The 26,528-nt window shown below is 47.6% G+C and overlaps 1 protein-coding gene across 1 annotated transcript in view; it reads left to right on the top strand.

Moving 5' to 3' along the window:
- Positions 1 to 13,067, top strand: part of DET1 (DET1 partner of COP1 E3 ubiquitin ligase) — a 44,149-nt gene extending 31,082 nt beyond the window's left edge. The window contains exon 6 of the mRNA XM_065548383.2: positions 12,144 to 13,067. Coding sequence (XP_065404455.1) covers positions 12,144 to 12,147 — 4 coding nt within the window. The 3' untranslated portion in view covers positions 12,148 to 13,067. The remainder of the gene's footprint in view (positions 1 to 12,143) is intronic.
- The last annotated feature ends 13,461 nt before the right edge of the window (positions 13,068 to 26,528 follow it).

Genomic DNA, 26,528 nt, shown 5'->3' with positions numbered 1-26,528 from the left:
GTCTGAGGAGACCAGAACACCTCTAACCTGCTTTGCCTTGCCACCAGACACATTGGTTAAAGGGAGCTTTGTTTGCTGAAGGTTTGTTATTGATGTGTTGTTGATGGCTAACATTTATTAAAAGCTTACTTACTATGGGCCAGATGCTATGCCAAGCACCTTATATAGGAAAGTATTTGCATTTCATGAATTTTGAGATGCAGTTTTTGAAACTGGAGTGTATCTTAAAGTTGGTGTCTTCTTAGTGTCAGCCAGGCAGCAGTTGCAACATTGCTGTTCTCGTCGCCTGTGGATGTGCAAACTGGGCGTGCTCTTCCCATTGTCATCATTTTTGTTGAGTAATGTGCATTGTTGATAACCACATATGTTCAATGTAAGTGCTTTTTAAGATACCTTCAAAAAGATTATACTGTGATTAGGTATTATAATAAAAGGTGGTTTTGTACTCAGAAAGGCAGAGCAGTGGGGTTAATTTGATATTAGTAAAGCACAGATTTGCCATTGGAGGAATGAACATGATTTTTTACAAAGGAGGAGTTGTTTTTTGGAACTAAGAAAGAGACCCACTAGTACATGAAGTTTTACTGAAATGCTGAGATTCATGCAAAAAGATTGCCTTTCAAACAGCAAACAAGGTGCAACTAAAGGAGAAATTGACCCATCCTTTGGAATAAATGGAAGAAGTTTTAGTGTAGTGAGAGGCCTAGTGTAACCAATTCATGCAGAGCACAGGACTGCTCATTGAGATGTGAATCGATTTGTTAGATGCTTCCTGCTGACTTTGAACAGGAGCTGATTAACTTCCAGGGACATGTGATTCAATATAGAAAAAAGTGAAACTAGAGGTTAAGTCAGATAAGAAACAAAATCTGAAAAAGGCCAAAAGCACTTTTTGAATACATATATCTCAAAGGTACTGGCATTTGTCTTAATCAGCCGTGGGAAGGCACACGGGAAATGACTGTCATGAAGAAAGAAATTCGGGGGCCGGGCGCGGTGGCTGAAGCCTGTAATCCCCGCACTTTGGGAGGCCGAGACGGGCGGATCACGAGGTCAGGAGATCGAGACCATCCTGGCTAACACGGTGAAACCCCGTCTCTACTAAAAAATACAAAAAACTAGCCGGGCGAGGTGGTGGGCGCCTGTAGTCCCAGCTACTCGGGAGGCTGAGGCAGGAGAATGGTGGGAACCCGGGAGGCGGAGCTTGCAGTGAGCTGAGATCCGGCCACTGCACTCCAACCTGGGCGACAGCGAGACTCCCTCTCAAAAAACAAAAAAAACAAAAAAAACAAGAAATTTGTTATACGCGTAGATCCTTAGAAATTGAAGGCCTGGTATGCCATGCAGGGCCTGGGTAAGCACCTGGATTGGTCTGGAGGCAGAGGGAGCAGGTGAAAACATGGATAAGAGCCTATGTTGTGGTTTCAGCAGAAAGGAGTGTGCCAGACAGCAGGTAAGCAGGTTTGGGATTGACGAATTTGAATTTTGATGGGCCCTGGGGTCTAGGTGCTATCCCTAGTTGTCGGGCACCTGGCCCTGGGGTGATTGGGGCTGAGTGTGAGAGTCCTATAAAAAGGTGCTTGGGGGTGTGGGCTCTGAATTGGTTGGTTTGCATATGAAAGACATGTTCCCAGGCAAGTTGTGTGCTATCTCCAGGAATTAGCAAACTCTGGGAGGGGCAGTCCAGGGTCAGGATGGCCCGAAGATGTCAAAGCATCAGAAAACAAAAGTCATGGTTAATATAATATAAAAATGATTCTAAGCAATAAGCATTGTCATGGTTTAATTTGTTCTTAGAGTGACAGATTGTGGTAGTCAGCCTCTAAGATGGCCTACAGTGACCCTACCTTCCATATTCATGCCCTCCCATATTGTATCATGGTTGGTTGGCATGACCAATAAAACACAGCAGAAGTGATGATGCACCACTTTCAAGGCTTACTTATAAAAGACATTTCAAGGCTAGGCTTCTGCACCCAGCCCGCACCTCCCATCATTCAGCCGCCATATCACAAGAACACACAGGCAACCTCCTGAAGAGACCTCCTTGCTGAGGAACTGAGGCTTCCTGCCAATAGCCATGTGAATGAAATATCTCAGAATCCAGTCCTTCCGCTTCATTCAAGCCTATAGATGACAGCAACCTCATCAGAAACTCTGAGCCAGAGCTGTCCAGCTAAGCCACTCCCAGATTCTTGACTCTCAGAAATTGTGTAAGATAATAAATTTTTTTTTTTTTTTTTGAGACAGGGGTCTCCTTCTGTTGCCCAGGCTGGAGTGCAGTGGCATGATCATGGCTCACTGTAGACCTCCTGGGCTCAAACAATCCTCCCATCTCAGCCTTCTGAGTTGTTGGGACCACAGGTATGTGTCACCATGCCTGGCTAATTGTTTTTAATTTTTCGTAGAAGCAGGGCTTTCCTATGTTGTCCAGGCTAGTCTCAAACTCCTAGGTTCAAGCGATTCTCCTACCTTGGACTCCCAAAGTGCTGAGATTACAAGCGTGAGCCACTGCGCATGGCCAGTAAACGTTTTCAGCTGCTGAATTTTGGAGGTAATTTGTTGTGTAGCAATGTATAGCCAACACACACATAAATAAAGGTGGCTTTTTGCAATATGGCATCCTCTGAAAAATGCAGTATTCCTATTTTGTAGATAAGGAAACTGATCTCAGAGAGATCATGCAATTTGCTAAAAGTAACAATACAGGTTAATGTCAAGTAAACTTCAACCTGGCCTATGTCAGAATTCATTTAAATCTCTGAATTTATTTAGGTCTAAACTGGTATTTTACTGATTTCCAAAAACATTAATAGGGAAATTTGTTATTTTTGTGTCTTTGTATTTGTCTTCTTCCTTGTAGGGGGATGACTTAGCAAAGTATTTTTTATTAAAGGTTGACAATATATCCCACATGATTTCTCTTTCTCCTGTGTTTTTCTTTAATTTTTTTTTTTTTTTTTTTTTTTTTTTTTTTTTTTTTTTTTGAGACAGAGTCTCGGTCTTTTGCCCAGGCTGGAGTGCAGTGGTGAGATCTCAGCTCTTGCAACCACTGCCTGCCAGGCTTAAGCGATTCTCATGCCCCAGTCTCCCAATTAGCTGGGATTACAGGCATGTGCCACCACACCCAGCTAATTTTCATATTTTTAGTAGATACTGGGTTTTGCCATGCTGGCCAGGCTGGTCTCCAACTCCTGGCCTCAAGTGATCCGCCTGTCTTGGCCTCCGAAAGTGCTGGGATTACAGGTGTGACCCTGGCCTCTTTCTCCCTCTTAACACTAGTCTGTTAGTTGACTTGTGTGTTTATTCATGTGTCATACATTTATGGAGGACCTGCTAAGTGCCAGGGACTAGGAATAGAAGAATGTGTAAATCACGGCTCTAACCTTTGCCTTTCTAGTCTGGTAATGTCTCTGAATGCCAGTCTTCCTCTCTTAGAAAGAAAGAGGTGCCTTGTCCTCTCAACTGTCCCACCATCAGTGAGGGAACCAGGGAACCAGTCTTTGAGTATGGAGTTAGCAAGAAAGCTGAGTGTTGGGCGGCTTTTCTTGTGGAAGCTCACTGCTTATCCATGTCATGTTTCATTAATTCTTTGATGCTGAAGTTTCACCTCCTGCAGGGAGCATTTGCAGCGCCCCAGGCGAGTTGTCAGCAGTCGCTGCCTGGCAGTAGCACACATTAACTCTAGTGAGCAGAAGTGGGGCTTGCAGGCTCCCCACACTGCTGCACCTTGAGCTGCTCTTCCTGGCCCAGCTCATTCTGCTTCCTGGGACCCAAGATCTGGTCTCCAACTACTGTTTCTCTTCTAAGTGTAGTCATTAACTTCTCAGAGTGAGAAGAAGAGACTGAAAAAACAGAGAGTCTCCTAGTTTTAATTAATTGTTGAAAGAATAGAGAGGCGCCTATATTTCTACTGAAAGAAAGGAGAAGTTCGGGAATGGGAATGTTCTGAACAGAAATAAAAAGTGAATGAAAGGTAATCTTTAGATTCAGTCTCTTTGCCCTAGTCTTTAAAAGTTTCTGTTGGGGGTTACAAAGTTTGAAATCTGTCTTAAGGAGGGATGTATTACTCAAAATAAATTGCCTCTATCATTCAGTGATATGATGGACTGTGGAGACTTGGAAGGGGAGGATGGGAGGAGGTGAGGGATAACAATTACATATTGTGTACAGTGTATACTCAAGTGATAGATGCACTAAAATCTCAGACTTCACCACTAGTTCATGCATGTAACCAAAACCACTGGTACCCCAAAAGCTACTGAAGGAAAAAGCAACAACAACAAAAACAAATTGACTCTAGCTTGTTTTCCTTTCAGATCTTCTTTTTTAAATGTCCTTCTGGCTAAAACAATTTTTTTAAAATGTCTATCTGAAAAGTGATTGTCAACCCTCAGGGTAGGTTCGGGATGAGATTGATGTAGTAGCCATGTCAGAATCCTGAGAGGGATATCCTTCAGAAAGAAAAAAAAAAAAAAAGGCCAGGCGTGATGGCTCATGCCTGTAATCCCAGCACTTTAAGGAGGCCATGGTGGGCAGATCACCTGAGGTCAGGAGTTCGAGACTAGCCTGGCTAACATGGTGAAATCCGTTTCTACTAAAAATACAAAAAATTAGCCAGGTGTGGTGGCACGTGCCTATAATCCCAGCTACTCAGGAGGCTGAGGCAGGATAATTGCTTGAACCTGGGAGGCGGAGGTTGCAGTGAGCTGAGATCGCACCATTGCACTCCAGCTTGGGCAACAAAAGTGAAACTCTGTCTAAAAAAAAAACAAAAACAAAAACACCTCAGTACATTTTTTATTGGGAAAATGCAAAATGCACACATTTTCATATTACAAACCTCAGAGAGTTTGAAAAGCAATCTTGTCTGAGGAGGTTATGCAGAAGGCAGTGATTCATAACTGGGGTACATCCCCTCAAAAACTTAGAGGAACATGAGGTTTACCTGGTTATCAAATGAGAGGATAAATTTTAGAAGGTTAAGAAAGATGTTAGAAAAATACTGAGTTTCCTAAAAAGGCAGAATGGAGAAAGCTGGAGCCGGATGCAGGAACATTTCTGTGCCTCTCATGATCAGAGGATTCAGGGAGAGGCAAGCAACAGGGGCCAAGGTCAGAGAAAAACAAGTATGCAAAATGGACCTGTGATGATAGCCAGGCTGCCGTTGTCTTCTGGGTTTCTGTTTATAATTCTGCAGTGAGAAAGCCCCTTCCGGGGGTAAAAGTCCCATAAAAATCCCACAAGTGAAAATTTGTGCATGGCAAAAACCAAAAACAAAACAAAGTCAAATGACAACACCTTTAGCAAAGGATTGATTTCCTTACTACAAAACATCCTATAAACATATAATAAAAATATGAACACTACAAAAGAAAAAAATGGATGATGTTATTAGCAGAGTGTTCCCAGAAAAAAATAAATAAACATGGTCAACAACCACATGACAATTGTTTATAATATTTATTTTTCACCCATCAGATTAGCAAGGGTTAAAGATGTTTGATGACCTAGTATCAACAAAGGTGTAGGGTGCTGTCACCCACTGTTGGTGGGAGAGTAAGTTGGTTCAGATTTCTTGAAAGACAAAAAAGCAATATGTTAAAAAATACACATAACTTTTAACCCAGTTAAATTCTAACTCTGTGTCATTACCAAAGGTATCAGAAGAAAAAAATAATAAATATGTCAGGGCAAAACATTTGTATATGTGAACAAGACATGTTCATTGCAACTTTTTATGAAAAAGTGGGAACTGTTAAATGTGCATCAGTAGAAAACAGACTACATATATTGTGAAACAGCCATACAATGGGATCTGATACAGCTGTTAGAAGTAATGAGGCAAATCTGTACATATTGATTTGGAAAGCTCTCTGAGACATGAGTTGAACTGTGTTTAGTATGATGCTATTTTTCATATGAAGAAAAAACAACTGTGCTGAACTTAAAGTCAGTATACATATAAATACATACATGCTTGTAGAGTCAGAATGCTTTTGAAAGGACATAAAAGACTATTAATGGTTTTCTCTGGAAAGTGGGCATGGAAGTGAGGGAAGATAGACATTTCCCTTTATCTTTGTAATTTTTTTTTCACTGTGAACATGAATTAAGATTTTTTTCATTGTAGTAAAAAACATAAAATTTATCATCATAACTATTTCTTAAGTGTAACACCACTGCGAGTTCAGTAGTGCTACTGAAGTACATTCATGTGGTTATGCAACCAGTCTCCAGAACTTTCACCTCGCAAAGCTGGAACTCCATACCCATTAAACAACAACTTCCCGTTATCCCTCCCCACAGACCCTGGCAGCCACCATTCTACTTTCTGTCTCTGAATTTGATTACTCTAGTGCCTCATATAAGTGGAATACTAGTATTTGTCCTTTTGTGACTGGCTTATTTCACTTAGCATCATGTCCTCAAAGTTCATGCATGTTGTAGCGTGTGTCAGAGTTTTCTTCCTTTTTTTTTTTTTTTTTTTTTTTTTTTGAGATGGAGTCTCTCGCTCTGTCGCCCAGGCTGGGGTGCAGTGGCGCAATCTCGGCTCACTGCAAGCTCCGCCTCCTGGGTTCATGCCATTCTCCTGCCTCAGCCTCCCAAGTAGCTGGGACTACAGGTGCCCGCCACCATGCCCGGCTAATTTTTTTTTTTGTATTTTTAGTAGAGATGGGGTTTCACCGTGTTAGCCAGGATGGTCTCAATCTCCTGACCTCGTAATCCACCTGCCTCAGCCTCCCAAAGTGCTGGGATTACAGGGTGCCCCGTCAGAATTTCCTTCCTTTTTAAGGCTGAGTAATACTCCATTGTGGGTAGGTACCACATTTTGTTTATCCATTCATCCATCAATAGACACTTGGGTTGCTTCTACCTCTCGGCTATTGTGAATAGTGCTGTGATGAACAATAGATGTGTAAATATCTCTTGGAGAGCCTGCTTTCAGTTATTTTGGGCATGTACCCAGAAGTGGAATTTAATGAGATTTTCTTAAAAGTATTTAACAGATGAATTCACCTGCAGCAGTAGAAGTGGTATTAGGTAGACACTCTGTGGGCTAGTTGAACTGAGTAGTCTGAGGCCAGATTTTCTTTACCAGCCTTCCAGGGGTTTAGCAATTTCATTCCTGCCCCCTGAGCCTTTCCTTTGCGCAGAGACAGGAGGAGGCTTAGCAGGCTTGGGAACCAGCTGCTCCCATCTGCATTAATTCAGCACATTTCTATAGCTCCCTGAAGGAGGAGACGCTGCAGCAGCATTTAATTAGTGGCCAGGAACATGCTTTCCCAAGGACACGACTTATTTCTCAGCCAGCTGCTGCCTGTTGCTCCCTAGCAACATGAAGTACTCACATCTGATTGCTCTAAGGCCCTTTCTCTCCAGACGAGGGGGTGGCCAGTTCACCTGCCGTCATAGCCTGGGGTGGAGGCAGGGGTGTCCTTGGGTCTGGGGCTAATTCTTCAGAAGAGAGTGGTCTGAACTTGTTATTCCTGCCAGCTGTGGTGCTGAACCTCTTGATCCTTGAACTGCCTACTGGTGGTTCAGGTGCTCCACCACTCCTCTCCTTCAAGTTCATGATTAGAGCAGACAGAATGTGACCAGCTATTACACAGACATGTGTATTACACACAGCTATTACACAACATGGCCTAGAAAAGTCCACTGGGATTTAAAAGTACAACTTTGAGGAAGAGGGAATGATCTCACCCCCAGTTGGGAGGCTTGCCTTTCAGGATGGACTGGCAGAGGGAGGTATTGGAGGCCCTGGCACCACACCACCTTGTGCAAGGGGAGCAAGGGGAGCTTCAGCCTCACCCTAGGTGGCTGGCTAACTGACTAATTAGGGTCCTTGGAAAGAGAGAGTGGGATGGCAGATATTCAAAGCAGCCACCACTATGTGTCTGAACTTGTCTTCCTCACCAGGTTTGAGAGATGGCTGCTCAGAGACTAGACTTCAGACCAGGCTGGTTCCTCCCAAGTGCTTCTGCAGAGGTTGCAAACTGGAGGCCTTGAGATGAGGTGCTGCACACTGACATGCTTTATTTAGTATATTTGCAGTTTTGAAGTTTTTAAGAATATCCTGCTTTTTTTTTTTTTTTTTGAGACGGAGTCTCGCTCTGTCACCCAGGCTGGAGTGCAGTGGCCGGATCTCAGCTCACTGCAAGCTCCGCCTCCCGGGTTCTCGCCATTCTCCTGCCTCAGCCTTCCGAGTAGCTGGGACTACAGGCGCCTGCCACCTCGCCCGGCTAAGTTTTTGTATTTTTAGTAGAGACGGGGTTTCACTGTGTTACCCAGGATGGTCTCGATCTCCTGACCTCGTGATCCGCCTGTCTCGGCCTCCCAAAGTGCTGGGATTACAGGCTTGAGCCACCGCGCCCGGCCATATCCTGCTTTTTCATGTTGCTGTCAGGAAGCCCAACAGTCCCACATGCCAATAACTGGGGCCCCCTTTAGACTGAGCATGTGTGCTTTCCAGCTTGTACAGTCCCCTCATCATTCCTTCAGCTCTGTTTGAGTGTGAGACTCCTGTGCCCTTCTCTAGCCACAGTGGTGAGCATGGCTGTGTCTGCAGGGGCCACCTCATATTTATTCATTCATTCCACAAACGTTTATTGAGTTTCTTTTGAGTATCTGGCCCTGAGCTAGGCACTAGGCTAAAAAGGTCAATACGGTGTGGTCTTTGGATTCCCTGAGCTTATAGACCAGGTTCAGAGACAGACAAATAAATGGGCTGGGGGGATTAACTGAAATCAGGTGACAGAGAGGTGCACAAGGGTTGGGGGAGCACAGAGACCTTGGGTATCTGACCTAGACTTGGGGGTTGGGGAAGGCTTCTGGCAAAGATGTCACCTGAGTTGAAAATTCTGAAGGATGAGAGGAGTTAGCCCGATGACAATAGGGGAGAGGTGGAGGAATGGGAAGAGAAGGGTGTTCCAGCCAGAGGCAGTGAGGTGTAGATGCATGGATGCTCAACAGAGTTTGGCATGCTTGGGGACCAGCAAACAAAACCTTACCTAAAGCTTAAGTGCCCCCGTTGGGGTGGCCAGGGAGGCGGTGGGGAGCAGACCTTGAAGAGCCTTGTCAGCCTTCTGAGCTTTTGCGTTCAGAGAGCCCTTGAAGAGTTTAATTGGTGAAGCCATTTGTCAGATTTGTGTTTTCAGATTACCCTGGCTACAGAATGGATTTGTTGCAGGAAGCAGGGAGGTCTAGAAAAGAGGCCTTTACAGTCACATAGGAAATAAATCATCCATGCGTAGGAGACTCCTGAACTCCTCCCTCCCACCCTGTAGGCAATGGAGACCTGATGAAAGGGAGGAACAGACTTTCAGAGGTGCAGAAACTGTCCTAGGTTCGGCTCCTGCTGTTTGCATTCAGCCCGCGTTCTTATTGCTTCCTCTGCCCACTTTGTTCCTGCTTCTCCCACCCTCACTAGCTTCTTATAACTGGCAGCTGGACTTGATAATATCAGCGGAGGCTTGGCACAGTGCTGGCACACTCAGTGCTCAATCAGGGACAGCTATTGTTGGACAACCTGGCTGGCAGAGATCTCAGCTTCTGTCCAAGCTGCTGCCTCTCAGACGGAGCTCTCAGTCTGCTGGTCACTATTGCATGTGTCCTGTCCCAGCCCAGGGCACCATCCCCTCTACACTGACCAGGTCTCAGTGCCCTGTGCCCCAGGGTGGATGGTCAGGAGTGCTTGTGGGTTGGCAGTGGCCAAGGGATGGGGAGGATGGGATGGATGGGCATGATACAGAGAGTGAGCAGTTGTACATGGGTGGCCAAGGGAAGGACAGAGTCAGGGGTGAGTTAGCAAGTGGGGGAAGATGGTGCCCAACCAAGACTGGGGAGCCACGAAGAGGCCAGTTGGGAAGGAAAGATGCCAGACACGATTTGTGGTGCTCACGAGAAGATACCCAGTGGGAACATGCATAGGAGAGGCAGGTAATGAACCTGGAGAGCCAGACCTCGAGACTGGAAGTCAAGCTTGAGGAGCCAGAGGCAGAGCATGCAACTGGAGCCGCTGAGTCACCCAGGGGAGTGTTTTGAGCAGTAACTGTGTGCCAAGCATGGTGTTCTCACTCTATTAACTGCTTAAATCCTCCCAGCAACCCTGTGAAGTCCACCAGGAGGTATTTCTGGACTGCTCAGTTACCAGCCCTCAGTTACTGAGTGGAAGAGTCAGGATTGGAGCTTGAGTGGTCTCTGCTTCTGAAGCTTCTGTTGAGAACTGTCATGTGCCTGCATTGCTGCCCTCTCTGGGCACCTGTCCTAGGGAGTTGTCAGACATTTCCACCAATCTAAACGACAGCTCTGTGAAGGAGGCAATAATATTCCTGTTTTCAGATGAGAACATTGAGGCTCAGAGACTTGCCCTAAATAACACACGGTGGATGTAAAATCAGGATTTGAATTGAGTCTCTGATTCTGAAGCCCGAGCTGTTGTCATGAGCACATGCTGTCTTTGGGGCCAGGTTGGATAGTGAAGGAGGCGAGGACCCCTGCAAACCTGAGGCAGAGGAGTTCTGTGACCTGATGCCCAGATGAAGCAGAGGGGAGGGGAGTAGGAGCGAGAGAGGGAGAGTGCCGGAGGGACAGAATTCGTCACACTCGCCAAGGGAGGGAGGCTGGTGAGTTGCCTAAGATTTGGTCTCTAGAATTCTGACTCCATGCTTCCTCAGCTATCTGACCCTGTTGTATTATCTCAGCCTCAGTTTCTTCATCTATAAATAGGCATTGTAATACTGACTGCTGAGTGTTGTGTTGAGGATGAAATGAGAGACTGCATGTCTGGCCAGGGTCTAATGTGTAGTGAGCCATCCACAACAGAAAGCACTTGTCAAGTGCCAGGCTAGGCTGCCCTCTCCAGAGAGCCTCTCCTTCAGTCAGGGTGGGCACAAGTGCATGTGTGAAGGGTTAATTTGGCATTTTCAAGTCATTCTGCCCATAGTGAGAAAGGACAAGCTTTTTCCATTTCTGGAGAGACTATAGGAGATGACAGCCCTTGGTCTGGCTTCCATTCCAACTGCTGCTTACTGATGAAGTGAAAATAGGAAGCTACCACCTCTCAGTTCTCCTGCTGTGCAGGCAACACTGGCCTGTCTCAGCCTGCAGACACGTGCTAGGTGTGTGTATTTTATATTGTGTGAGCCACAGAACAACAGGAGTCTGGCTTGGGGGTGGAAGTGCAGAGGAAGATGGTGGAAGGCTGTGTCCTTTCCACAACTTCTTCAGAAAATACAAAAGAGCGGCTGGGCTGTGGCCACTCAGTGCTGCAGGTAGCACAGAACTGCAGGCAGTCTCACACTGCAACCTCACACTGAAGCAGTGCTTGCAGGGTCTCCGAGGCCAACTAATTCAGAGGCTCCCAGCAGTTTCCAGTCCAGGGCCTCGGTTCGCCCATACAGTGACTTCAGTGGGCTCACCCCCATGGTTCTACTTTTCGGACCCTTTGAGTGACGTTGTCATTTGATTGGTTCCCATAGCATTCGAACCTCTTTCTGGGTTTGTGCGGTCCTACACTTCCTGAGTTCTAACTGGAAGCAAAGGCCAGCCTCCCTCACGGGGGCATTGCTACTGAGGCTCTGCCAATCAGCCCACCTGTGCCAGACTTCTGGAGCCAGCTGTGCAACACACATAGCCTAGGGCAGCGGCCCCCAGATACTAGTATTTTAGTACCAAAGTTGAGTTTTCCAGATGACATCTGGAAACAGCATAAAAAATTATTCTACTACTGGAGTGATGAGAATTAGGCAAAAGGATTCCCACTGTATAGACTGGGAAACCAGTAAGAGAACAAGGACAAGGGAGTCACTGACAGGGTCACAATTAGCATGCAGGCCTTTCATTTTATAGTCTTGCCACTAGATTCTTAAGGTCCATTCATAGTTTTCAGGACACTTTCTGAAGAGGGTTCTAAAGCTATTCCTTTGGGCCTCCTTAGAGTGCAAACAGATGAGCTGAAGGCCCTGACTGAGTTAAAGCAGGCGTCTACAAGCCCCACCCAGGAGGAGTGCAGGGGAGCTAAGAACAGTGAGCACTTCTTGGGCACTTGAACCAGACACTGTGCTAAAATTCTTTGTGTATGTCAATTATGATCCACTTAACTCTCTGAAATGCCTACTGTTACTGTGTTCTTCTTATAGATAAGGAACTCAGGCACAGAGAAACTAAGTAACCTTCTGAAAGTCACAAAGCTGGAGCCAGAATTCAAACTTAGACTTCAAGTTTGCGGCTCAGTCATCTTTACCCTGCTACGTGAGGCACTGGGGAAGGGCATGGAGTAGGGAAGGATAAACGTTTTATCTGGAACTCACACTGCATGCAGGTGGCCAGCCACGTGGGAAGGAGGGAAAATCCCCATCTGAGCCACAGATCCAAACCAGAAGAAACTGAATGAGATGCTCTGAGGGATAAGGCCTGTCTTAGAGACATCCTCGCATCTAGGAGAGTGGGTGGCAGATGGGCAGCCGTGGAGCCCAGCCCTGACCAGCTGCTGTTTGCAGGGGAGAGCTGCCTGTGTACCCCTGTGGTGAGTGTGTGGTGACAGTGGGATTAAGTGTACCCAGCAACCGTAGGGACCATTGGTGGAGACGCACGGTGGGCCCTTCTGCCTGGCCCTTCCCGCAACTCTGAGTCCTGGATGCTTAGGGCTTTCTAATCTCCATCCCCATGGCAGTGGGATGAGACACAACCATTACTAAGGCCTTGGAATCTCCCACCTCTCAATGGCCAGGCGGTTCACCCAGCAAGTGTGTCTCCTAATCTGAAGAGCTGGGAGAGCAAAAGATTTTATGAATTATTAGAGAACCCCCTTTAACCTCCCTTCTAGAAAGGAAGATGTAAACCAGTACAATGGGCCTGTAGTTGGTACCTGAAGTGAGTGATCTCTTTCCTCCCCTCCTCTCAATTCTGCTTCTTCCATGTTTTCTACATCCCCCATGATTTGAGTCTTCTGATTCCATTTGTTATGTCTGCCTTCTGTTTCCTGCCTCATTTCACAAAGGATTAGATGCCCCTCTCAACAATACATTCAAAATAATACAATAATAAAGTAAATATTTGAATAATTTGGAGTCAGAGGAATATATAGTAAACCCCTGAGGTGGACGGAATGCCAGGATTTCTTAGTGACCCCTTTTCAGAATACCGCTTCTGGAGCCATTCTAGTATGTCTCAGAATGACCTGTGGGACACATTTTCTTTTCTTTTATATTATATAAGCAGTTTATTCAATGCATATTTATTAAGCACCTATTTTTTGAAAAGAAAAAATATCCCTTCTTTTCTAAATTCTTTTGTCACATTTTGGAGATACCACTATGGTCCTTTCAGAATCAGACCCTGGTTAATGTTTTGGGTTCTAGATAACACTGTAGAATCCACCCCATATATCATTTTAGTCATTCATCTTGTTGTTAATTCAGAGTTCACTTATCATTTTGGGATGGTTCTCCAGAAACATTCTAGAAAACCATCTTAAAAATCACATTTTGTAATCCACGCCAGTGTTGCCATGCCATTTTCTGGAACATGGCTGAATCTGGAGCTGGGCGTTTGCTCCTCTGCATTGTGGGGTGGGTCAGGACAGCTCTGGGCAACTGACATGGTTAGAGGTGAGGCCCCCACTCCAGCCACCGCCATAGACTGTCCTCTTCAGTGAGGCCCTCAACACACATTTAGCACCTACCCAGCACTTTCCTAGGCCCCAGCTACAACAAAACCACAAATCCTGCCTTCATAGAGTTACATTCTAGCCAAAGACAAAGAACATAAGAAAACTAATAAACGAGTGACATGATCTGACTTGTGCTTTAAAAATAACACTGTGAGGTAGGTGGATCGCTTGAGTCAGGAGTTTGATACCAGCCTGGCCAACATGGTGAAACCTCATCTCCACTAAAAATACAAAAAAGCCTAGCCAGGTGTGGTGGCATGCACCTGCAATCCCAGCTACTTGGGAGGCTGAGGCATGAGAATGTCTTGAACCTGGGAGGCAGAGGTTGCAGTGAGCCGAGATCGCACCACTGCACTCCAGCCTGGGTGACAGAGGGAGACTCTGTCTCAAAAAAAAAAAAAAAAAAAAAAAAAAATCACTCTGGATGTTGGGGGCAAAATGGGGCTGTGCTTGGAGGATAAGGTGGTTAGGAGGCCAAGGCAAAGGGCCAGGCAAGAGTAGGGTGATGGCAGGAGAAATGGTGAGAAGCGGTCAGATTGGGTTATATTTTGGAGGTTGGGCCAACTGGACCAGTCAATGAGCTCAGCACAGGGGTAAGGAAAAGGAGTCAATGACTGCAAAGCCTGTTGGCCTGAACTGAGTGAGTGGTTACCTTAGGTAGGACTGGGTCAGAGGAAGGATTTTCTGGGGATGGGATGAAAACCAAGAGTTGCAGTTTTGCCATGTGGGTTGAGCTGTTTATTAGACATTCAATAAGAAGATCTATATATTTCTAGTGATCAGTGACCACTTTACTAAACCTGAGCTGGGTGTGTCAGAGTAGAGAGGGTGGACCCACAGGAACAGGCTGCCAACCCCACAGCCTATGACCAGAGCAACCTGGAAGACCCCCACCCATGGCAACTTGCTCTAGTTTTATAAATTCTCTCATTCATTTGACACATTCAACACACATATTGAGTGCCATGCTGGATACTTTCAATGTGCCCTGCAAAGGCACAAGTTTATGGCATAATCTAAATAAATAGATAACGTATTCTTTTCTTTTGCCATATTTAGTGCCGTAACTTTTGAAAAAACACAAAAGCTGGCTGAGTGAATGGATCAGTTTATAAAATACAGTTAATAAGGCCCATGAGGCCTGGCTCCCATTGCTAGGCCGGTGGGAGGACACGTGAACTCGGAGCCCTTTTATTCTGTGCCTCTGTCCCTCAGGCCACTCTCTCCAGGCCACCATCTCACTGCTGTCCACTCTCCATTCTCCAAATGTTGCCATGCTTCTGATCACAGCCCTGCTCAGGACCCTTAGGCATGCCCCAGCCTCCTCTGCAGGCCCTTCACTGCCTGGCCTCAGCCCTGTTTCCAGTCCTTCCCCTTAGCCTGCACCTGCACTGACTCCACCCCATCCTGCCCGGATCACTCAGGAGGGCTGTTTCCTGGCTCCTGGAACACAGCCAGTGCATTTCTTTGCCTTCTCCACATCACTCATGCCATGCCTTCTGCCCACTTGTTGCCACAGAAGGCCTAGCCCAGCCGCTGCCACCCTCAGAGGACTTCCTTTCCTGCCTGGTCCCTGTCCATCTCCACCCCCAGCACAATGACTGCTGTGCTCCTCGGTGCTCCTGAGGTGCTGGTCCTTCAAGGAATCACAAGCCCACCTAGGAAGCACTGCTGCCTTCTGCCTGGGAGGCTGGACTTCTCCTTCAGTCACAAGGTGCAGAGAAGGCAGGTGGCCCGTGTTCTCACTGCCCAGCCAGCCCTGTGTGCAGTTAGGAGCCAACTCACTGTGCACTCCTGGAGGCTGAGACAGGGTCGACAGTCTAAAGCTGTGCTTTTCAGCACGTCCAGGGTAGGGTTACTGCAAAGGCCTTTCCTGGAACTTGCTAGAGGTGCAGACTTTCAGGCCCCAGCCAGGGCCCACTGAACCAGCACCTGCATTTTCACAAGGGTCCCTAGGAATTCATGTGAAGAGCCGAGGATGAGAAGGGCTGGTAAGAGAAGGGCTAATCATCTCCAGACAGGACTTAATAAAGGACAGCAAAATGAATCCAACAGTGGTCACCCATTCCAGGCCAAGTAAGAGATTAGAAATTGGAAAAGGTGTATTGCGCCAGTCAGGCTCTCGGTTGCAGGAAACAGAAACCACCCTGGCTATTTCAGGTGGAAAAGGATTTGTTACCGGATATTAGGTGTTTACATATCCTTGGAAGGGTCCAGAGTGTCCCTGCAGATGCCCTAGGTTGCTGCTACCTTGGTCCCCATCAGGGAGACAGGGCTTTGGGAGGGATTGTGGGGGTGGGTGACCTTCAGCTCCTTGACCCCAATGGAGAGGTTGTCATGGCCACTGTCACAGCCACCTCTCAACAGCCATAAAGTTGCTATGGAAAAATCCACCATCTCCCCAACCAAAGCGTGGGGAGTAAGCAAATACTTTACTAAAAAGTAGAAAAAACCCCAACAAACCAAGGGCAGGGGGTGGGGGTGGGGCATGAGGATGGTCTCTGCTGCTCTTCTTCCAATTCTTGTGCAAGCACAACTAGTGAGACACCATATACAGCCACAGCTGCTTTCCCCTGCTTGGAAGTCAAGTGATGGGCAGCTGGCTTGTAGAGTGTGGAGCCTGTCACAAGTGCAGGATGGTGTCTCATGATCTGGCTGGAGGCTTGCTGCGCTGCAGAAAACCTGTGAGCCTACTCCATGCCACTCTAAAGCAGACTTTAACAAGAGAGTTCTTGGGAGCAAAGCGCTGATGGTGACTCATGTGACTTGGTTGGGGCATCACTGTGCAGGTAGATAATGGAGCATGCTTCTTCATGCTTCCTCCAGGAGACGCCTGGAAGTGGAAGGCTGGAGGAGCAGCCTGTATGGTAGGGCAAAGAGAGAGGGGCAATGGCCAGGTAAGTTATGCTGCCAGCAACTGGTGACCCCCGACGCTCCTGCAGCTCAGTGGGTACTGTGAAGGGAGCTGGGCTTGCGCCAACATTGCTGGTACCCCTCTCACCTAATGGGGCTCAGGGGTCCCCCCAGTAGGAGGCTGGATGGGGTGGGCCACAGGGCAGGAGCTGAGACAGGTGAGGAGAGGCAGTGCAGAGTGCTCAGGCTTGTCAGGGAAGGGGTTGTATTTGGGTTCAGGCTTGTCAGGGAAGGGGTTGTGTTTGGGTTCTCCAAGGAGCCGACCTGGAGACAGCTCTGTGTTGGAGATTAGGGAAGTACCCCAGGATCAATGCCTGTGGGAAGAAGAGGAGGAAGTGGGATCAGGCGGAGGAAGAAGGTGAGTTGTGCTGCAGGCCCCTGGGGGGTTCAGTTGGAGCCAAAAGTGTCAGGGATGTCCCCTGTTGGTGGACATGCCATTGGAAGGGTGTGGCCTGGGCTGTCCCTGGGGCTGACAGTGCTCCTGGTAGCTGGGCGATAGGTGCTTCCATGAGGAGGTCTGAGGCAGTACAACTCCATATCCCCCTCAGAAGAGCCTGGGGCAGAGGTCTCTGCATGGATGGATGGGTGGGGCAAGTCTCCAAAGAGCTCACTCTAGGGGCCTTGAAAGAATCCCCCTGGAGTAAAGGAGGTGTGACTGCCAGGGTTGGCCAAGAGAGCCCCACATATAGCACCTGCTGAGCAAAACAACGTGAGTTCTCCCTAGTTCCATCTTCTGCGATCCCAGACCTGGAAGAGCCTGAAGATGAGGAGGGGAAGCCGCACGTGGGTGGTGAGATTGAGGTTTTATTATAGACTTGACTGGACTTTTAGGTCCCTGAAGAAGAGTCATAACTATCAAATGGGATTTATTCTTGGAATTAAAAGTAACCAGGTCAGGCGCAGTGGTGGCTCACCCCTGTAATCCCAGCACTTTGGGAGGCCAGGGCAGGTGGATCATTTGAGGTCAGGAATTCGAGACCAGCCTGGCCAACATGGAAAAACCCTGTCCCTACTAAAAGAAGAAAAAATACCAGAAAGCCATGGAGTCTCCCTGAGATGGAGCTTCAGGAGTCTAGAAAGGGTGATGTGAGGAAGCTGATTGGAGGCAGTGATGGGAGAAAAATAAAGCGTATCTTGTCAGTACTCCAAGTTCAGCCCGCTACTGAGTCTGTACTCACTGAGGGGTTGGGATAGGGTGGTTATGTCCTTGTGTGGCAGGGAGCAGAGGAGGTGGGGGATGCTGCACTTTTGGTTTGTCGCATCCTGGGAGGCTTTGGAGTCCACGTGTGACCCAGTTTTCTGCCTCTGTCTGAGCGAAGTGAGCTCTGATTAGAGAGGGTGTAAGAGCTCTAAATGACTGCAAAGTTCTTTTCAATCAGACAGAAAATAGGTGAGAAATGCATTTCCGTTAATGCCCCAATTATCCCACTCCCAACAGGACAAAAAATGTGCTTTTGCCTGCTCCCAGGGACAAGACCACCAGGATCCCCTGTGTGTCCTTTCCCAGAGGCAGCCCGGCTGGCACAGCTGAGGGGGCTGGAGAGGGGTCCTTGCAATGCACTGAGGCTTCCCCCCTGGCTTTCAGAGGGCCCAGGATCAGGCCCAGGCGAGTCCCATCCCTGAGACAGGGCCCACACAGGCTCTGCTGGTGGCGCCCCTGCAGCCACCTCCGTGCTTCTCACCCCTCCTCCACCCGGAAATGGCACCTTTGCCTCTGCCATGGTTTGGATGTCCCTCCAAAACTCATGTTGAGATTGAATTGCCATTGTGACAGTATTAAAGGGTGAGGCCATTAAGAAGTGATTAGGTCATGGAGTAGATTGTTAGAAAATCCAATTTTGCCCTTGCATTCTTTCTCTCTCTTTTTCTTGTGCTCTCTTTCTCTCACATGCCCTTTCTCTTTCTCTCTCATGCTCTCTCTCTCTCTCTCTCTCTCATATCCCCTTTCTTGCCCTTCTGCCTTCCTCCATGGGATGACACAGCACAAAGGCCCTCATCAGATTTGGTCCCTCAAACTTGAATTCACAGCCTTTAGAACTGTAAGAAGTTACCCAGTCTGTGGTATTCCATTACAGCAGCACAAAAGGGACTAAGACAGCCTCCTAAACCTCCCTAGAATCTGCCCTGCCTGCAATCCTGCTTGCGGCTGTTTTCTGCCAGACTCATCTCTCACCTGGATCCCAGCCATGACCTCCTGTGGGTCTCCCTGACTCCAGGTGCCTTTAGTTCCTCCATCCAGTGACCCAGACCCCAGCCTGCTCTTTCTAAAACACACTCTGACCACGGCACAGCCCTGTTAAAACCTTTCAGGGGCTCCCACTGCTTACAGCCTGCAGAGGGCCCTCCTGGTGCCCCAGTAGTGTAGGGCCCTTCTGATGTTACGAGGCCACCAGATGCCTGGTTGTCCCTCCCTCTCTCATCCCACCTGCAGTCACCCCAGCCTTGCCCATTTTCCTCTTCTATATCCACCGCCCCCAACTTCTCTCCATCCCCACTGACTTCTCCAGCATTCTCTCCTTCCTCTATTAGATTCCTGTGGCTGCTGTGATAAATGACCACAGGCTGGGTGCCTAAAACCACAGACATTTGTTCTGTCACAGTTCTGGAGGCCAGAAGTCCCAAATCAGTATCATTGGGCCAAAATCAAGTTGGCAGCAGGGCTGTGCTTCCTTCAGAGGCTCTAGGGAATGAAACCATCTGTACAGGGTTGACAAAAATTGCCCGCCCAGTTCTGGACAGAAATATAGTTAGAATTAAGCATTTATCAGGATGCACTTTGGCCCTCTTCCTTGTTGCTAAAAGTCATGTAGCACTGGTTACTGACCATTTGCATCCCCATCGTTTCTACAGATAGGATTTCTGACATTAGGATCCTGAGACTATTTAACAATTGATTGCATCCACGTTGTTCCTATAGACAGGATCTCTGACATTAGAATCATAGAGTTTTTGTGTAAAGATGGCTTAAGATATTTTCCAGGCCATGAATTCCAGGAACCAGTTTGAAGACCCCTACACAGAAATGGGATCGGCATGAGAATTCAGCTGTTTCATCTCCTTGTCCCATGACTTCACCCTGCACTCTTCCACCCATCAATGATCTCCACACTTTGGCCCACTCCAAGACTCTTAAAAACCCTAGCCCCAAACTCCTTGGGTAGATGGATTTAAAGTTTCCTCTTATCTTCTCATTCAGTGACCCTACGATTAAACTCCTTTCTCTACTGCAACCTGGTGTCTTGGCATATTGACTTGCTGTGCACGTCGGGCAGCGAACCATCACAGTTTCAGGAAGAATCTGTTCTTGCCCCTTCCAGCTTCTGGTGGATGCTGGCATTTCTTGGCCTATGGCTGAATCTCTCCAGTCTCTGCCTCTGTGGTCACATGGCCTTTCTTCTTCTGTCTGTGTAGTCAAATCTTCTGGCTCCATTTTACAAGGATACCTGTGACTGCATTTAGGGCCCACCAGATCATCCAGGATAATCTCCCCATCTCAAGAGCCCTCATATTTCTTTTTATTTTTTTTTAAGAGATGGGGGTCATGCTATGTTGCCCAGGCTGTACTCGAACTTCTGGGCTCAAGTGATTCTCCTGTGTTGGCCTCCTGAGCAGCTGGGACTACAGGCATGCACCACTGTGCCTGGCTTTCAAGATCTTTAATTTAAGGCTGGGCCTGGTGGCTCATACCTGTAATCCCAGTACTTTGGGAGGTCGAGGAAGGAGGATCGCTTGCACTCTACCCTTTGTTCATGCCATCTTCTTTGCTGCAAACTCCCCCCATCACCCCTCATAACCCATAGTTGCCTCCTAACTCTTACTCTGATTTGGAGCTTGTGTCACCTCCTCTAGGAAGTGTTCCTTGATTCGTCTTCTCATCACCACCATCACACACACACACTCTAGGGCGCTCTCTGTCTCTCTCACTCACTCACAGGTGTCCCTGTTCTGTGGTGGCACCAGGTGGTGTCACAATGGACTTTTTCTGAATTTGTCTCCCCAGCTAGCCTCCTAGGCTGCTCAGGCCAGTTACCAGGGCTTAGACATCCTGAATCTGAGTGTTGATAGATGCTTGAGGAAGGAGGGAGGGAAGAAAGACTCGAGGGATAGACTTCCCAATCATTTGGCGTTTTCATTTCATTTCATTTTTGGCTGCAATTTTTTTTTGAACAATTGGGCTTTATCTACAGTTGGATGAATTTAAGGAAGTAGGAAGATGGGTGATTGGCTCCCATAGCTTTTCTGATTAAAATTACAGGAAAAATATTTGAAAATAATTAATAATTATAATAGCAGCAACAAGATGGCCATGCATCTGCATTCACCACTGTGCTCCCCACCAGGGCCCCACAGAATCAGCAAGGCCCTGTGAGGATGGAAGCTGCCACCTTAGCAGTGTGAGGATCGGGAGGGCAGGGCAGGAAAGGCAGGGCTAGCCTGGATGACACTCGCTGTGCCCAAGCAGAGTACACAGTTGCCTTACAAATCCCCCTGCCAGTCCTGTGGAGGTGGGAGTAGCTGAGGCTCAGAGAGATGCGGCCATTTCTCCAAGGTCACACAGTAGAGCTGAGATTCAAACCCTAGTCTTTGTGACTCCAAAGCCTAAGCTCTTCTCAGCCCAGCAGGGTAGAAGGAATGGGCAACCGAGTAGGGCGGCAGGTGGGGGCCATGGGCAGGGAGCAGACCTGGCCTAGAGTCCAGGGGAGAACTAATTGGATTTCCAGGGGCATAGAATCTGGCTTGTGTAGTATCCCTGAGGCTCTCCCTCAGAGCAGCTTAGTGAGTCAGGATCCAGGCTTTCTTTCCAGCCACGAAGGAGCTATAGGCTCCTTAGATGCTGGAGCTGCGTCCCACTCAACCCCCTCATGGTCCTGAGGGAGAAACTGAGATCTGGTGTTGGGGAGGGAGTGTGGCCTGACAGCCTGCATGCTGAGTCTGTTCTCAAGCTGGGTCTAGACAACAGGTGTCCTCCCAGCCAGGGCCCCCTGTGACACCACGCTGCCCCTCAGTTGACATTTCTTTTTAGTTCAAGGGGATTACGCAAATCCTAGGTGGTTAAGCTGCCACAGGGCACTATGGAAACAGATCACCCTGCTCTCTCTCTCTCCTCCTCCCGGCCAAGCAATAATGACACTGAGGCTGACTTTTCTGGCAAGACTTGTGATGCTAATTTGGGAGCATGTGCATAGTTTGATTTGAACCTGGGTGGGCAGCGGGGAGAAGCCAGATTAATTACGAGAACAAATTTGAGAGCCAAATCAGATGTCTTCCCCCAAATACTGGACCAACAATGGAGATGGGGAGTATTACAGGGTCCATGTGTGTCCAAATATATACTAAAAAAAGTATGTGCACATTTCAGCAGATGGTTTATGTAATGCCTGACTGCAGCGTCTATACATTTTTTGAAAAACAGTTCTTTATTTTTAATTGGTTCATTAATTAATCTGAATAAGTAACATCAATATGGCACCTACCTCTAAAGATGAAGAAGGTAAAGAGTTGAGTCTGCTTTCCACCTGCTACTCTGTCACCCAGTTTCCCGCCCTGGAGCTGAGCACACTGCCAGTTTGGGGTATGTCTTTCCAGATACTCAATGCATACACAAACATGTATGTACACATCTTTACTCCTTTTCTACAAAAATTAGCAACTATACTATGCACTATGTTCTGCCCCCACTCGTTTTTCACTTAGCAAGCATCTTGGCGTGTTTCAGGGCTAACATTCCATTATACGGATGTACTGTATTATAATTTAACTAGTCCCCTATTGATGGACATTTAGGTTCCAATCTTTTACAGTACCTTCAAAAATATCTTTGCATACTTGGTACACATTGGAAAGAATATCCATAGCTTTGTGGTCCCATACTCACTGGCCACATGTGGCTATTTCAAAGCAAATTAATTCAAATTAAATAGAATTTAAAACGCAGTTCCTGGTCACATTTTAAGAGCCATGTGGGACTAGTGGCTACCATTCTGGCAAGGAAGATATAGGGCATTTCTGTTGGGCAAGCAGTTCTAGTGGACAGTGCTGTCTCTATGTGGTACATTCCTAGAAGGGAATTATGAAGCCACAGGTCTTCGCATCTTGTGTTGACAGATCTTGCCAAATTTCCCTCTGAAGAGGCTCTAGGTATTTACCTTCCCCCAGTAAGAGCTGAGAGAGAGCACATGCTCTTTTGTTTCAGAACAATTGGTGTAGAATGTTGGAAAGAACACAAAACGTTCCCTGTGTACTGATTCCAAGGACATTTTGTTTCCATCGTCGGTGCTCACGTTGCTCACATCAGACACTGCTGTTCCCAATTTACAGTGGGCATGCCTGTCCCTGGGGTCCCACACTGCTGTCTCCCTCAGAGGGGAGATAGCCATCTGGCTGAGGTCTGCTTCTCCATGGCTCTAAGCCTCTTCTCGTCTCCTCTGCATACTCTGACTTGATTCATCATGGTGCAGGGCAAACTGCTGATCCCATTTATTCTCCATCACCACGAGACAGCCTTAACCAGAAAATTCAGCACCCTTGGCCCAACCTCTGTTTCTTCACCTCCCACTGTCTCTGACCCTCCTCCCTTTGGTGAATCATGACCTCCACGTGGCTAAACCTAAGGGGCACCTCATCTGGTAGAGTTCCTATCAGACTTCTGGACAGCAACCTGCACTCTGACTAAGCCCTCTGTCCTGCCTCCTTCACAGTCTCTCCTGCTTGCATTTATGATCTTGGCCATCTTCTTTTCCTTACTCTGTACAGTTTTCCTGGGTTGTCTCGTCCCACTATGCATTGATTGGCATCTCTGCATTTGGGGGAATGATGCTAAGGCATTTAGCTTCTATGTCCTTGATGACTAGTAAGATTAAACATCATTTCACAGTTTTTGAGCTTTTGAAATTCTTCTGTTATAAAGTCAGGGTGGAAGCAGAGTAGATGATGGGTATTAGACAGATTCCAATCCAGTTTCTGGCTCCTGTGGGGCTCTGGCCCCCAGAGGCTCTTCTGATTCTCCACGCTCTGGGCATCTTGTGTCCACAGCTGCTGCACTTTCATCGCCCCTCCCTTCCCACCATGGTCCCTACACCTTCAGTCTACTGAGGAGACACAGCGTCTCATCACCTTCATTTCCCCAGCACTGTGCACGCCCTCCCTACCTCCCACCCAGTGGACAGGGATAGGTGTCGGCATGCTCCCACCTCCTCAGCCCCTCCAGGGATATTGTTCCATCACCCCCATTTGACAGCCCTGCTCTTCTGAAGTGTGTACAATCTATTACTTCCGCCTTCCTGAACTGCTGGTCTGCTTCCTACACTATGGGCCACTCCACTTTGTTTGAGGACTTTGAACCTCATAGACTTCTCTATCCTTTTCCCTGACATGCTCTTCCAGGCTTCAGCATCAAGGTAAGTTTCTTTGTCCACATAATTACTTGACTTAAACCTCAGTGACTTATAGTTCGACTATTTTAGACACCCATGTGCCTCACTTCCTCTCCTGTGAATGAGCTCTCTCTTGAATCTCTAACTCTGAAGTTCCTGTTGACCGCAGCTGTCTACACACCCACCTCCCTTTGTCCATCCCATCTGTGGAGTCTGCTCTTTATCCTTGGTGTGACTGCAAGTTTTTGGTTTTTTTTTTGTTTGTTTTGTTTTGTTTTTGAGACCCAGTTTCACTCTTGTTGCCCAGGCTGGAGTGCAATGGCTTGATCTCAGCTTACTGCAACCTCTGCCTCCTCGGTTCAAGCGATTCTCCTGCCTCAGCCTCCCGAGTAGCTGGGATTACAGGTGCCCACCACCATGACTGGCTAATTTTTTGTATTTTTAGTAGAGATGGGTTTTCTCCATGTTGGTCAGGTTGGTCTCAAACTCTCAACCTCAGGTGATCCGCCTGCCTCAGCCTCCCAAAGTGTTGGGATCACAGATGTGAGCCACTGTGCCTGGCCTGACTGCAAGTTTTAATGACCCCTTCCTTTCCCTGTAATCCTCTGGTAAGCTATTCTCTCCATCCAGTCTCCCTATCCAGTTCAAACTGCATGACCCACCATGCCAACTCAGTGGGAACCGGGAACCTGACCTCTCACCCCTCAGGCTTGCTTGTGTTCTGAGCTCCTGAGGATGCTCATTCGCCCATGGTTCCTCTTGTACGCCTTCTCCTCCACAAAGACTTCCCTTCCGGCCCTGAAGCTGAGGGGATGGGTCTTTCACTCCAACGCCAATACCATTTGTGCCTCCTTTTATGGAACTCCATTCTAACTCAGCCACATACCTGTCCTGCCTCCTCAGAGTGTGAGCTCCAGAGTATGGACAGCTCCAGCTCCGTTCTCCCAGTGCCCGGCCTCCATGTTTGTGGCTAGCCCATGTTGGCTTAATTTGGTGATTGGATAATTTCTGCTTTGGCAAGAGATAGCTTCATCACCTTGGGCTGATAGTACCCAGATTTAAAAAGCAATGTGTCTTTCCAGAACAGGAGAAAATGAGTAGAGAAAAAGAATAAAGCCCAGCAGTAAGGTATATATGCATTTTTTTTTTTTCTTTTTAAAGAGACATGTCAGAGCCAGGTTGCAGGCAAATACAGTTGGGAAATGCTTTCTCCCAAGGTGCCAGTGAAATTCTGCTAGCATTCAGGGACTCTAGTGGTAAACAGGCTTATTTTGGCAGTGACCGTACATCTCGGTGTCAGGTGATAGCCTTGGCAGAAAGATGTGAAAACATCACGTCTATGCTGAAAGGAAAGAAATTGCGTTTTTTTTTGCTGGTGTAGGATAGGCTTTCCTTATGTAGCCAGTCCTGTGCAGCCAGCTTCAGAAGCAAAACTGCAGATGCACCCATAGCAATAATCTGAGGCTGTGCTGTCAGAAGACAACAAAGTGTGTCACACAAGCTGATGCCAACACCCTGCTTGCACAAATACTTGGGACCCACATGCTGGGCTTTGCATCTTTCCACCTGTGGGAAATGCAAGCACACGTTCCACCTGTTTCCTCAGGAAGGAGAGACCTGCTGCTGAGAGGGGCTGCAGCAGCAGGGACAGGGCAGTCCGGCATGTTAGGTAAATAATCACCGCCTAGATTGGTCAGCCTTCGGTGAAGGTGACGTTGTCTCTCACAGGGGTGGGAGGGTCAGTCTTTTAGAGGCCAAGACAAATGATTAAGAGACCGTACAGTTTAAGACAGCACCAGCTTTATTGGCCACTCAGAGCCTGGAAACAACACTGTGCACCGAGAGCTTACAATAAAGGAACATGCATTTTCCAGTGCATAGTCAACAAGGTGGCCTCCCTTGTTGCTCCCGGGGTTGCGCCAGACATCCATTTCTGGGCCCAAGACCATTGATCCTTAAGGGTCCTCTGTCCTGTCTGCGCATGTAGGCTCTGCTGGGCAGGATCTTCCTTTCCAAAGCCCTCTTGTGAGTAAAATAACATTTTTGAAACAATAGTGTGTAGATCAGGTGCAGTGGCTCACGCCTGTTATCCCAGCACTTTGGGAGACTGAGGTGGGAGGATTGCTTGAGACCAGGAGTTCAAGACCAGCCTGGGTGACATGGCAAGACATTGTCTCTATAAAAAATACGAAAATTATCCGGGTGTGGTAGCATGTGCCTGTAGTCCCAGATACTCAGGAGGCTGAAGCTGGAGGATCGCTTGAGCCCAGAAGTTTGAGACTGCAGTGAGCCATGGTTGTACCACTGCAATCCAGCCTGGGTGACAGAACGAGACTCAAAAACCAAAACCAAAATAAAAACCTATGGTGTATGGAGGACTTTTAGGAGCCACAGAAGACTCCTGTGCTTGCTATCCTCCAGATCACTCTGCAGCCTGGGAGGCTGAGCCTCCAAGTACCACAACACTGAGTTCCCTTCCTTTTGGGATCAGCCAAGGGAGACCCCAGCAAGGGACTATAGGGTAGGAACAGTCAGGCATTTCTTCCCTCTCCCTCAGGCCACGGTTT

The sequence above is a fragment of the Macaca fascicularis genome, chromosome 7 (assembly GCF_037993035.2).
Source record: "Macaca fascicularis isolate 582-1 chromosome 7, T2T-MFA8v1.1".
Taxonomy (NCBI): domain Eukaryota; kingdom Metazoa; phylum Chordata; class Mammalia; order Primates; family Cercopithecidae; genus Macaca; species Macaca fascicularis.
The sequence above is the reverse complement of the archived record's forward strand: the minus strand, read 5'-3'. Positions and strand labels throughout refer to the sequence as shown.